The sequence below is a fragment of the Phyllostomus discolor genome, chromosome 4 (assembly GCF_004126475.2).
Source record: "Phyllostomus discolor isolate MPI-MPIP mPhyDis1 chromosome 4, mPhyDis1.pri.v3, whole genome shotgun sequence".
Taxonomy (NCBI): domain Eukaryota; kingdom Metazoa; phylum Chordata; class Mammalia; order Chiroptera; family Phyllostomidae; genus Phyllostomus; species Phyllostomus discolor.
Genome location: NC_040906.2, coordinates 5,865,973 through 5,879,873, shown reverse-complemented (window position 1 = coordinate 5,879,873; position 13,901 = coordinate 5,865,973). Strand labels below are relative to the sequence as shown.

The 13,901-nt window shown below is 43.1% G+C and overlaps 1 protein-coding gene across 1 annotated transcript in view; it reads left to right on the top strand.

Annotated features, from left to right (window-relative positions):
• Positions 1-13,901, top strand: part of LOC114494151 (nuclear body protein SP140-like protein) — a 58,796-nt gene that overhangs the window by 13,566 nt on the left and 31,329 nt on the right. Inside the window, 7 exon segments of the mRNA XM_036025006.1 lie at positions 3,177-3,336; positions 4,461-4,629; positions 6,899-6,982; positions 8,196-8,201; positions 9,609-9,752; positions 10,607-10,753; positions 11,445-11,528. Coding sequence (XP_035880899.1) covers positions 3,178-3,336; positions 4,461-4,629; positions 6,899-6,982; positions 8,196-8,201; positions 9,609-9,752; positions 10,607-10,753; positions 11,445-11,528 — 793 coding nt within the window. The 5' untranslated portion in view covers position 3,177.

Genomic DNA, 13,901 nt, shown 5'->3' with positions numbered 1-13,901 from the left:
GATCTGCCTTTTGACCCAGCAATTCCACTACTGGGACTCTATCCTAAGAACACTAAAACACCAATACAAAAGAACCTATGCATCCCAATGTTCATAGCAGCACAATTTACAACAGCTAGATGCTGGAAGCAACCTAGATGCTCATCAGTAAATGAATGGATCAAAAAACTATGGTACATTTACACAATGGAATTCTATGCAGCAGAAAGAAAGAAGGAGCTCCTACCCTTCACAACAGCATGGATGGAGCTGGAAAGCATTATGCTAAGTGAAACAAGCCAGGCAGTGAAAGACAAATACCATATGATCTCACCTTTAACAGGAACCTAAACAACAAAACAAAGAAACAAGCAAAATATAACCAAAGACACTGAAATAGAGGACAGGCTGAGAGTGACCAGAGGGGAGAGAAGAGGGAATTTCAGGGGACAATGGGAAGGGTTTATGGGAACAAATTTAAAGGACACATGGAAAAAACTAGGGGGAAAGTGGTAATGGCAGGGAAGTGGGGAGGGTTGGGAGGGTGGGCTGGATTGGGAGTAAAAGGGAGAAAACTGTACTTGAACAATGATTAAAATAAAATTTAAAAAAAAAGAAAAGCAAAAGATTTAGAAAACTCAAGACTATCTCTTTCCAGCTGAATTCAAGACTTCTATAATCTATAGTTATCAAGCTGAAGGTTTACTGACAAGGACAGACAAATAGATTGATGGTACAGAAGAGAAAATCCAGATTTAGACATGTTGGCTTTTGAATACACTTATAAACTTTGAGTAGGCAAAGATACTTTAGATAGTATACTAAAGTCATTTATCACAAAAGAGAAAGAATGGACAGATTGAACTTTATCACCATTAAAATCTCCTCATCATAAGACAGTGAAAAAAAAATGAAAGGCAAAGCACAGATTGGGAAAAAAAGTTTCACCACAACTATTTTAAATAAAATGCTTATATCTAAAATTATAAAGCAAACTTATACACATCTTTAAGTATAAGACAACTCAATAATATATACAGGTCTGTATATAGGGCCATAGACCTGAACAAACACTTCACATAAAAAGGTACATGAATTTCCAATGAGCACATGAAATTGTTTCCAACATCATCAGTCATTAAATAAATATAGTCAAAAGCCAAAGAGGAGTAGGATTGAGGGTGGGAGGTGGAGGTGGGTGGGGTGGGGGAAGGTGGCAGCAAGGAAAATGGAGACAATTGTACCTGAACAACAACAATGAAATTTTTTTCAAAAAACTATAAGATACCACAGAGCACACTGAAATGACTAAAGTAGAAAGGCTATTTCTAATAAACTTTGAAAACCAGTTTCGCATGTATGAAAACAGTTAAATGTACTCCTACACGATGAACCAGCAATTCCACTCCTAGTTATTTACCCAAGAGAAACAAAAACGGACTACAGAAAGATTTATACAAGAACAACAGTTTTATTCCTACCCATACTAAACTGGAATCACCTCAGACATCCATTAGCCAGAAAAGGACCAAACGAATTCTGGTAGGCACTCACAATGGAATACCACTGAACAATGAGAGGAGAAAACTCCCAGTCACACGACAGCGTAGAAGATGAGCAAAAGAAGTCAGACACAAAAGCACACATGATGTTACTACATTCCACGTATGAATGTAGTAACGGGCAACAGTAACATATGGTGACAGAGAGGACACTAATGTTTGCCACAGAGAGGTTTCCTGGCTCCAGCTAGTCAGGATGGAGGCTGAGGGGTGAAGGGTACATCGCCCTGTTCTTCATTTTTCAAATAACATCTTAGTTTTCAGCACCATGTCTCCCTTTCAGTCTCCACTGCCTTCCAGATTCCACAGGGCACAGGGTTGCCTCCTGACGGCTGGCAGCGCCCTTCACCCACAATAGCAACTAATGCTCCTCTGACATTTTTGTTGTTGAAATTTCTCATTTGTCACTGCCCCCTGCCATTCTTTTCCTCATTGTGAAACCAATTTTTAATTATCATTTTAGTGGCATTTTTAATAAGACAGAAGACAAAAGCTCATCTTCAATTCACAATCTCAAACCAGAAATTTGTTTTTTACAGAATTGACACAATGATATGACAGTTTTATTTCCTGATGCATGGTGGGTGCTAGGAAGAGCCAATTTTTTTTCTGATTTGAAAAAGGAAGCATATAAGGCTTCATCACATTTAGAAATGCAAAATGTCTATTAAAAGTTTATTACCAGAGCAAAAAAATGATCAGCTAAGAAGCAGAATTACAGACTCAGGCTGACAACTAATTTCACAGAAAACAGCAGCCATTTCTGAAATCCAGGTGACTAAAACAATTCATTAAATACAACAATAGCACAGACAGATATATATTGGCACAAAGCAGAAGTCCCAGGAGAAATGACTGATATTCATGTGAAATTTCAGTTTATGCCTTATCGTATCATTATGTACAACATCATATCATTTATAAATTAGCTTTATAATTCAGTATGGTATCTCTCTTACCTGCTGTAGGTCATAGAGGGAACACCTTGTTTTTATCTTTTTGAGATTTATGTTCTTTTAGTTGTTAATTAAGATGCATTTTTACACTGAGATTCCACTTTTATTCAATTGTTTTGTATTCCTCTGTGAATGATCTGTTTACTGCATCTCACTTTTGCACAAATTACAACATTTTCATAAAAAATTCTAAATGTGTTTAGGAAACAATAACTTTACAATGGTTTTTAATCAAGACAGGCTGGAATTTTTCAGTACTGTGTATGTCTTTCTAATCCACCATGTTTCACTTTATTATAGCTTTGTCTATTGCTTCAATTCATTTGTTCGCATCTCTACTCAGGACCATTTATTTTATTTTATTTTTTTTTAAGATTTTATTTATTTATTTTTAGAGAGGGAAGGGAGGGAAGGAGAGAGACAGAGAGAGAGAGAGAGAAACATCAATGTGCGGTTGCTGGGGGTTATGGCCTGCAACCCAGGAATGTACCCTGACTGGGAATCGAACCTGGGACACTTTGGTTCCCAGCCCGCGCTCCATCCACTGAGCTACGCCAGCCAGGGCTAGGACCATTTATTTTATATAGCTTGGTTCTTCACAGCCTGTCTTTCATATATAAAATGTTACAGCATACCAAAATATTGATGATCGTTTTATCATGGCATCCCCTCTCCCCAGTATGTCTGCAGAAGCCCAGGACACAGACAACAGCATAGAGAACAAAGCACGGAAGCTCTTCAAAAAGCACAAGGTGGCGATTTCACATAAGATAAAAGATTCATTTCCTTTCTTTGAACTTCTCCATGACCATGACTTCATCACCAGTGAAATGTATGATGTAAGTGAGGTTTACTTTGTCACAGTCTGGTACACCAGCCGTAAACTGAGTTTTGCTTTGATATTTTGGAGTCAAATGTCAGACACAACGAGACTACTGAGGAGTCTCCTGTGAGTGGACCTTCTCATGTAGTGCTGTAAGTATTCCTGCCAGGTCAGAAGGGAGAAGAGAAGCAGGCACCACTGGAAACAGTCCTGCTGTTAACCTAGGGCACATTGCCCCACATGCCTCCATGTGCCCCCTACAGTTGGGTGAATAGCCCTGGGGTAGGCTGGATCTGCAGTGGGTGGGCTCCATAGGTGTACAATGCCTTGTAGGAGTTATACATACAATATAGCATAAACCAGGAATTAAAAGTAATTTTAATGAATAGATTAAAAACTTTAAAGATTTTATTTAATGGAATAATAATTGATAAAATATTTCATTTCAATGAGCATCATTTAAATACTTAGATGTGAGAACATTAAAATCCCCAGAGAATGAATGTCTTGTTAGGACAAATTTGAAAGTAAATTCTTGCTATTTTTTCTCCAAAAATTTTCAGTTTCCTTTCCTTTTTTTTTTTCTTTTCTGGTGGTATTTCTGAAGCCTTGGACTTTGAGTTAACTTTCGTGGAAGACATAGGTGGAGATACAGAGATGCTAGTCTGCTCTTTCCCTGTGAATATGTTCACTTTATGGCAAAGTTCGCGGGAGGAGGAAAATCACCACCTGGCTTCCCTGAGCCTTCCCAGGCAGACTCGGTCCTGGGAAAGGGACAAGGGTTGTCCAGTCACTAGAACATCAGTCCATCGCCTGCTAAGTCTATTGTTAAAACATTTGGCCAGGCTCGGCAAGAGCTACACGTCATTTAACTCTGAACCATTTTTGTTCTTCAAAATTGCTCTTCCTTCCATCTAATGTAAATGAGAGGGAGGAGATCAGATTCACAAATGGGGATATTCAAGAAGGAAGGATTTAGTTGTTCCACTTAGTAGCCATACAGCATATACAAATCATAAAAGTATACATGAGAAGATACCTATGCAGGAAAGTTGTAATATATTACAACAAATTTATTTTCTAGGGCTCTTCTATAACTTGGAAGCCTGTGTTTATATTTCATTGTTCACTATGTTTAAGGTGTCTAAAGAAACTTTTAAAAAAGGTCAAAACATTGAAGAAGTCGTATACGATGTCCTCACTGAAGTGCAGAGGAAATTTGAACCATCCCTTCTGAAAATATTGTTCGACGAGTTCACCTTGAAAAGAAACCCTGATTTAAAGCATATTTATGAAATCTTCAAAAATGGTAATTAGGTTTATTACCTACTTTTTTGATGACCAGGGCCAGTTTCTTCCCACAGGTATACACTGAGCCTCTACCATGTGTCACACACAGTGCTGGGCAGTGGGGACATAACAGTCAAGAAAACAAACATACTATGAGCTTCTCAAAGTTTATGATATAATGGATACAGTATAATGCCCATCTGGGTTCTGCTTAACGAGGCATTTAGACTCACAGGACAACCAGAGCCACAGTGGCATCAGGCTTACTTAGAAGGACAAATGACAAGAAACACAACATCCCAATAGACAGCAGCTGTTGCTGCTCTCCTGTGGGACCTATGCAGCGGTCCACACAGCAGTCCACCAGGTTGACTACTACCTGCCTCGAGTGGCAGCTTAGCTGTGGGTGCAGGATCCACCCTGATTTAGCCACACCACGTCCATGCAGTGAGTATCTTGTGTAACAACTCTGTAGTCATAACTTTCCATGACCCCACGAGGGAAGAGCCAACTTACAAGGATCACCGCATTGGAGGAAGACTAAAAATGGCTTAGAGTTTGCATTTAGTCCCTGCTAGTACACACCCAATTTACCTACCTACTGCCACTGCTCAGTTTTAACTCTAAGCTCAATGTTGGCCTAGTAACACAGAAGAGAGGCCACTTTCACCAGGTTGCCAGAGTAATGAGCAAGAAAATTAACTTCAATTTGCCCTTGAAGAAGAACAGATGGTCTTATTAACACATTCCCTGCAACACATGTGATCAACAATCAAATAGTCACAAAAGCAATTGCTCTGCCAGAGGTGGGGTTATTTTGATGTTACACAAAAACTGCAGGTTTGATTCTCTCCTTCTTCCCTGAGAAGGCATGATTTTATATTTTTTTATTGGTCCTCGCTAAACAAAACGCTCTCCAAAAATTTTTGATTCACTTGCCTAGAAAACTTTTTTATCCTAAAGGAGTTTTTGTCGCACAAAGATCCCCAAGTAACGACGGAGAATGCGCAGGAAGAGGGCTGTGTGCACTGAGGAGTGCAGCTGGTGCAGGGACAGGCAGAACGGGAAAGGTCCCGTGTGTCTGCGGAACCAGCACAGATCAGACCATGTCAGAGCGAGAAGCAGACTGTGGGAGCTGATTCAAGAGGGACGAGTTTGAAAAGAGATTTTGGAAGGTCTGGCTTTTAAGCTAAGGAATTTGATGTTATTTGCCACACAGGAAGAAGATAGGACAGGTTTATAAGGTTTATAAGTACAGGTTTACTGCCTCAGGAGATGCCCCTGCCACCAGCCCTAAGGCATATGGGCTCACTGCTCCCTCAGGCTCCACTCTGGCCTCCCTGCAGAGACCTACCCCAGGGATTTTTGGTTTATTTCCTTCCTCCAGTGTTTGCTGGGCCACCTCCATGCAGGGGTCCTGGGCTGTTGCCACGTTCTCCTCTCTTTGGCTGCCTCCCAGGTCCCTAATGAGGCCTCTCGGGTTGCCCTCCAATACTCGCTCCCTGCTTGTAGCTTCAGACAGTGGCCTTCCTTTGTCCTGGGATCTGAGACCCCCTGGGACATCTAGTTGCTCCCATGTCCTCTGATTTGTCTCTGTGGGAAGCACTCGTCCTCCCTGATTTAATCAAGCCAAAACCTTCTCTTGTCCAGTCACATTTTTAAAACTTTTGGGCTTTTCCTTTTGTGTACATGTGAACCGCTGTAAGATCTCTGTTCTCCTCCAAAGGAAATCCCTCTGTTTCCTCCTTACATTTAAACATTTCAGCAAACACATTTCAAAATAAACAACATTATTTATGTTAATATACGCTTTCTTGGCCAGCTGAACTTTTTCACGAGTAACAAGTTCACAATGTTTCCAGCACATCATTTTTTTAATTTAATTTTTATTTCTGAATTCTAAAGAAAGGGTGAGGGAGGGAGAAAGAAGAGGAAGGAATATTGATGTCGGAAAGGACCATCGATTTGCCGCCTTCAGTATGTGCCCCAATGGTGAACCAAACAAGGGACCTTTCTGTTTGCTGGCCCACCCAACTGACCCGCACTGGCCAGGCACCCACAGTTTCTGTGTCCTGACATTCAAGTGGTTCCTTTCTGTGTGGGAAGCACGAGGCCTTCTTTGCTGGGGATTCTCTTTTCTGTCCCAGGGGAACTTCACGGTCGGGATTGGGGCCCACTAAGCATTGAGTGACCCAAGGGCTGGAAATTCTTACACATGTAATTTAAGGTGATGTCACTATCCTTGATGGAGATTTCTAATTGTCTTCTTGTTTTTGTCCTTTCTTCAGAGATACCAGACAAGAAACTTTTTCCAGAAAATCATGCACAAGAAAGTGAGGAGAGGCCTGATACCCAATCCAGATTTGAACCAGGTAGGGGGGACTTGAGCTCTGACTGGATTTCGGGACTCAGGGGAGAACTGCTGAGGAGCTTGGAGAAGGCAGGGAGGGGTGTTTGTATGAGAGTCTGACCAGCAGTTGATCCCTGAGGAGCAGCTGGGACGAGGCACCATGGACCCAATAACCAGAACAAAGAAACAGGAACCCAGTGAGGCAGGAAACCAGATTTAACGAGAATGCTGGCCTGGAAGTAATTGTGATTTAGAAAGAACCTGGAAGAGAAGATCAGTGTGAAGCTGTGAAAGGCTAAGAACTGTGGGCACAAAGTCAACATCACAGAGGAGATCCTTAATGATGACAGAAAACGGGACTGATATAAATATGGGGGAGGCTGTTTAAGAGCAGGAATGTTCAAGGAGTTGGGCAGTCATATGGGGGAGGAGAAGGGAAGTGGTAAGATGTGGAGGAGGGGTTGGTTGTACCTTGAGGGAAAGACGGAAGGGAAACGAAAAGCAAGAGCAGGGGTAAAGGACACAATAAAACAGCTGTATTATTAAGAGCTCACTTATGGAACATAGTGCTCACAGCTGCCCTTGGGGTGCAGTGTCACCATCAGCACATTTGTAGACAAGCAGGCTGAAATCTAGAAAGAGCAGGTATGCAATTGGCTTGGGGTCAAATGGGCAGGTCTGTGTTCCTAAACCTGTGCACACCCAGATAACCTCATGGAAAAGCCAGAAACCTGGACAAAAAAAGAGGAGAGAGAGAGAGAGGGAGAGAGAGAGAGAGAGGGAAACACACAGAAAGAAACATACAGGAGCTGGAATAAGTGCAGGAAACAGAGACACTGAGCCTCATGAAAGGCCAACAAGGCAGAGGAACAGACATGCAGAGGGAGGGTGTGGTGTGAAGTGATGTGGGGATGAGTCAGCAAACTTTGCAAGAAGTCAAGGCAGCTCTCACAACAAAAACAGGTTCGTTGTGGCCGGGGGTGACATGACAAGCCATCCCCAGTTACCACGTGTCTCATGAATTATCTCAGTGAGATGGCCTGACTGAGGCCAGGGGTGCAGCTGATTGTAACAGTGGGGGAGGGGGATCCTCCAGGTCCAGGTGGGCTCTGAATTGATACATGACGGGAGGGAATCTTGAAATCCCACTTTATAAGGATTAAAATGGGACTCGGGGAGTACAGCCCCACCCATACTTCAGCTTCTGAAATAAACTTCTAATTTCTTCCCCCTAGGGCCTGGTGAGAGCTCATACCCAAGCCTGCCCTGGAACAGCCCACATCCCTCAGATCACAGTGGTGTGTTTCTAGTGACTGTTTTGTGATATTTTGCTCTTCGTGCCCCATGCTGGCATGTGCTGTGTGGGGTGAGGGCAGTTTCTCTTTAGTACTAATGGCCCATAAGAGTCACTCTTTGTATCTGCAGTTTCCCCAAAGATTTAGATAACACAGTCCTCATTTTCCTGGTTGCTGGGCGGGCCACTCCTTCCATATTCCTTAAATGCACGTGCTGCCAGCTCCCGACAACCAGGGCCTGGACCTGTTGCCCATGCACCTGGCTTCACAGTCTTCTGTCTCTGTCTCGCTTGGCTATGCTGCAGCCTTGCTTACCATCACATCCAGCGGTGGCCAGCACTGCAGTAGAGGGCTGGGTTAGGGGTGATGAGTGTTCCTCCTGGGCCAGGGTCTCTCACCTGCCGGGTCCCTCACACAGGACCACAGACACCATGCGAATCCCGTGCAAATCCTCTGCCCTCATCTCTGGGGCAGCAGGCCTGGAGCTGCTCTACAGCAGCACACAAGGCATTATTATGTAGCCTCTGCTAGGGTGTGTTGTTGAAGGAAGGATGTTCTAAGTTAGAAATATATTTTTATAAAAGAAAAAAATTTCTTTCAGAATAATTTTTGAAAGTACCATGATACTTTTAGGAAATCAGGTTTAGTCAAAAATTTAACATTTAAAAACATAAAACATTCAACATACACATCAATCGATATTGATAGGTGAAATGAAAAACTTCAAGGTCCACTGAAAATAATGTTTATCCATCCATACGCTATTGGGGTCGGTGGGAACAGAGTAGGATGGGTCAGTGGAATTGACAATGAGCCGAGGAGGTTCACTAAGGGGAAGTGGGTGCACTGGTCCTGGGTGGTTTACTCAGGGGCTCATTCCTTATCCATCTGTGACCACTGACCCCTGTGGGCTGCTTGCCAGCTCCCTTGTACTGTTTGTGTTCGGTTCCTACCCTGGGAGGCACCAGCAAGAGACTGGAGAGTGGGAGCAAGGGAGAGGCAGGTATTTGTCGGCACTTTCTCAGGCCTCAGTGCTGGCAGCAGCTGCATCTCTCCCATGACACCACTTCCCATAAAACTGGCCAGCCATAGTCCGGCTTCTGCCCACCCGGTGAACTTGGCACATACCCTCACCCTAGTTCCCTCGCATAGCTCCTTATTGACCATTTTTTGGGGGGTTGCTGCATTCTTCCATTTGGGCTTCTCAGCTTTTCCATTAACTGTGTAACCAATCCCCTAGATTAAACTGCCTCTTCTCTAAAAACTTAGAGATCTTGGCATTTGCCTACTGAGCCCTGATTGATGCAGGGAGCAAATAAAATACCTATGCATCAAAACGTTGTCTATATACAGCTCCACATGATAAAGAACTCTCAGAGAAACTGTCTGAAATAGAAGAGATAATTGCAATGGAAACAGGTACAACCAGTAACAACAACGATGAACTAGAAAGCCAACAAGCGAATGAACAATGTGCCCAGCAGTGTGATCGAGCAGGTAAGACTGAGTGACTGGGTTGGATGAGTGTGGAGGGGAACTGGCAGGCGGAGGGACTCAGTGTAGTGGATACAGTCGCAAGAGTAAAACTTCAGTAATGATGGGAATGCTTAAGATGGAGAAAACATAAAGATAAAATTGACATAGAAAGGGCATTCACAGGCCATGGAAATAATTAAGAAATGCAATAGGAGAAAGTAGGAAACATTACAGAGAATGGATAAACTGAAGGTTCACATAGCGCACAGCAGGGTCAGGTGGAGGGTGACACGGGGACCCAAAAGCTTGTGTGAAGAGGATCTCACTCTCAGCATCTTCTGTGCTGTCGACAGCTACTTTGCTTCACCCTGGGCCCTGCTGGGCCCTGGTGCACAACGATAAAAATAAATGTAGAGAATGAGTATAAATAGAAAGATGCGGAGGAAAATAAATATCAATAAATAGACAAAATAGGGAGACACCAAGAGCACTATGTCAAGAAAGAGTAAAGAACAATGAATGAAGAACTGGCAGAGAGAAGACCAAGCTTTGTCTGACTGGAGGAGACAGTCACCAGAGAAAGCACAAGAGACTGCTCCTAACACCATTGAGAAGTAAGCCACGGTGATGAGAATGGCCCAGGAACCTTCTCAGATAAAAATAGGCCTCTCCTCTGAAAAATAGAAACAAAAATAAAAAACAAAAACCCCAGAGTTAAGAGAGGCACAAAGGAAGGGCAGAGAGTAGCAGCAGGCAAGGAGAGGGTGGGGGAGCTCTCCCTGCAGTGGGATAACAGGGAGAAGGGCTTAATTGTAGTGTGGGTCCTCACTCCCTTTCGGGAGACAAATGAAATTCTTTATGGCAATTTTGTCTAGGAGCAGAGCTACACAACCATGGAATCCCAGTGAATTCCTGCCCTATAGTGCCAGTGGACATAATGAAGGAAAAGCCATTTTTTAATTCAGGAGGTGAATGGGAAGCCCAAGGAAGGAGTGACTGTAACCAGGCATCTGACATAATAGGTAAGGCTGACTGAAAGAGTGTGTGATGTGAGTCATGGTACTAGTTGAGGGGCTGGGAAACATCATGAGGCCCATGGAGGCAGTCCTGGTGGCCTTGGTTAGAGGTAGGAAGGGGCGGGGACCAGCACTTACACAACGAGTTTAGCAGAGAAATGTTCCCTGTTATTGCAAAACTCCAAAAGCAGAAATGGGCAGTTTAAGTACTGATATCAGAGAAGCTATTTCTATGCAAGAGAGGAAAGGGATGGATGTAGGAGTTAAAGAAAAGGGAGAAAATCCCAAAACCCCAAGATATGCGTTGGAGGGGAGAAAACGAAACACGTGAAGACAAGGAGAGCTATAAAGACGTGCCATCACCAGGCGTAATTAGTGGAAATTGTTTGAGCCAATAGGGAAGTGAAGAATTAAAATGAGACTGAAAGAAGAGGTAGAGTGGGGGTGGAGGTGGGAGGCAGGGTGACTGCGGGGTAAGCATTGCTGCAGAACGGGCACAGCTGCCCTCTGTGCCCGAATCTCACACCTTCTGTGTAGGACCTGGAGCAACCTGCCAGGCCCACGCTTTAGGGTGCAGACCAGGGGGACCTGAGTTAACCTAGTTTCTAGGTCTTCCTAGAGCTCTCATTTCGGGGTTTCCTGTCCGTGGGCTCCTTGGTGCCTCCCTGAAACTCTCAGGGATTTGTCCTCTGTGCAGAGATCAGCAGCGTGGACTCCCCGGAACACAGAAGCAGAGAAGAGCCCCCAGAAGCTTCCACCTCGGCACTGAAAAGGAAAGCGGGTAAGGAGGTGGGAGCTCCAGGCTTGGGCTGCAGGAAGCTGAACTAACAGCTACTGTCTCCTGAGGCATCTGTTGTGAGTTCATCCTGCACCGTGGATCCGCTTTATCCTTGAGTCCCATTCTCTGCATTTTACTTGTCCACTTTGGGAAGTACCAGACAATAAGAAATCACTATATGTATATATATATTTTCTTGATGGCGAGACTATTTATAGATGGGTCCTATTTATATATGCATCTACATATTGATTATATATATAGTAAAATTACTAGCCAGCAAAGTAATGAGTTTGTTTTAAAATTAACTAACTGATATGACTATTAAGTGTTAAATTTATACCATTATTTCTAAAGAAAAGAGAATGCTAAATATTTTTTATTGGGAGGCCATCTTGTCATCTGATCACAAATTTTGAATATTGTCAAAGACAACTCGTTCATCTAGTGTTAGCAGAAATGGATAAAGTGTTTTAAAACCGTTTTTTTGTTTTTGACAGAGTTCTTCAGCAAGTCATAACATATATAGTGAATTTTTCAAAGGACCTTTGCAAGTAGTATCTTACTTTTTCCTTTACAGCCACCCTGAGGGTTACACAGGATGGACGTTGTTACCCTTGTTTCTAGATGAGGAAACACAGTCACATAAATGTTTCAAAGTCTCATGGAGATAATAGCTTCCTGGGTTATTTCCTTTGTCAAACTGCAGTTTGGAACGGTTACCAAAACATGGTTTCCCTCGTCCTTGGGCAGCGTGAGTGGCCATCAACTCTGCAGCTCTTTGGTAAACAGGCTGGCGGCTGGTTTTCTCTGACTTTCACAGAGGCTATGGGAAGCATGCCATTTAGGAAAACACACTAAGAAATATTACCTGATCTTCAGGTTACAAAAGTACAATATTGTAAATCATGTGTTTATTGTAATACCTCACTATGTCTATCCATGTAAAATAGAAGTTTGCTTCAGTTCTTAGAGAGTGCACATTCTGACTTGTATCCCAGTGTAGGCAAACTGCTCTAAAAGGTGGTGTGTAGTAGGTGTAAGGCTCAGACACAAGAGATCACTTCTTAGCTTTGCAAACAGCCCAAGGGACACGGGTCGGGGAGAGAAGGCTCTCTGCCTTGAACACAAGATTCCCAACGTCTCCCCACGTGAGAAACAGCAGACGAAGGAAGCGCGAGGCGGCACTAGGAGGAGGAAGAGGGAGGGGTGCAGGGAGGTCAGGTGCAAACAGAGCAGCGAGTTGTCTCTGCTCTGGGGTCAGGAAATGGAGCATCGCTAATCCCCAAAGCAGGTGACTTAGTGGGACAGACCAGGTGGCCTGGATGCAGGTCATGATTTGCATGGGTGTTCAAGATGGTTTTTTTTTTTTTACTTTTTATTTTAGTTTTAGCTTTTACAGTTGTTTCCATTATTTCCCCTTTGCCCCGCTCCTCCCAACTTCCATAGTCAGTCCCCACCCCATTGTCTGTGTCCATGGCTCCTCATACATGTTCCTTGACTAACCCCTTCATCTTCTTTCAAACACTCGCCCCCTCCCTCCTCCCCTCTTACCTGTCAGTCTATTCCATGATGCTATGCCTCTGGTTCTCTTTTCCTGACTTTTCTCATTAGTGAATTTCCTGAGGGATTGTTTTTCTTTTTTTCACTCATGGAGTCACATAAAACATCTTATTAATTTATGCAGTGCTCAATATCCTTGAGTTTAGAATCAAGTGCTCATCATGCTAATTTGCACAGGATATGAATGTTAAGGTTGCAGTCCTGCATGACAAGTGTCCATCATCAAAATGTACAGCTTTGTTTTCCTCATGAATCTTCTTCTGAGCATTCTCCATATGTCTTGATCCTATTGCTTCTAGGATACTCTTTACCTAAAAATAAAAGGCCCTTCAAAGTGAGAGGCAACAAGCATTTATTTGAGGTCAAAAGAATAGCTGTTCAGGAAAGCACTCGTTGATGCAAAAACCCAAACAGTGCTCTGGTTAGGAGACAGGATCCAGGGGTATCTATGAGAAAGGACAGGGAAATAATTACATCAACAGAAGGAAGGAATTTCTATTGGTGAATATAAACTAACATCGTGATGCTAATTCTATGCGATGTTTTAAATGTTTTAGTCAGGTAGTTCTCAGTCCAGTAGTCCTAAATCCAGTAGTCATAAAATCTGCTTTCTTGTTATTCTTGAAAACAAGGACACCAAGGAGACACTGTGTTCTTTGGGACACCGTGTTGCTTTGGGCTCAGTGCCAGGATTATTTTCCTGTTTTAACGGTGCAAATGCTTCCGGCACAAGAGGCGAAATGCAGTTCTGGGATGGCAGCTGTTACTTCATTTTAAAGTGGCTCCGTTTATTTATAATTTTCCAACTTTTCT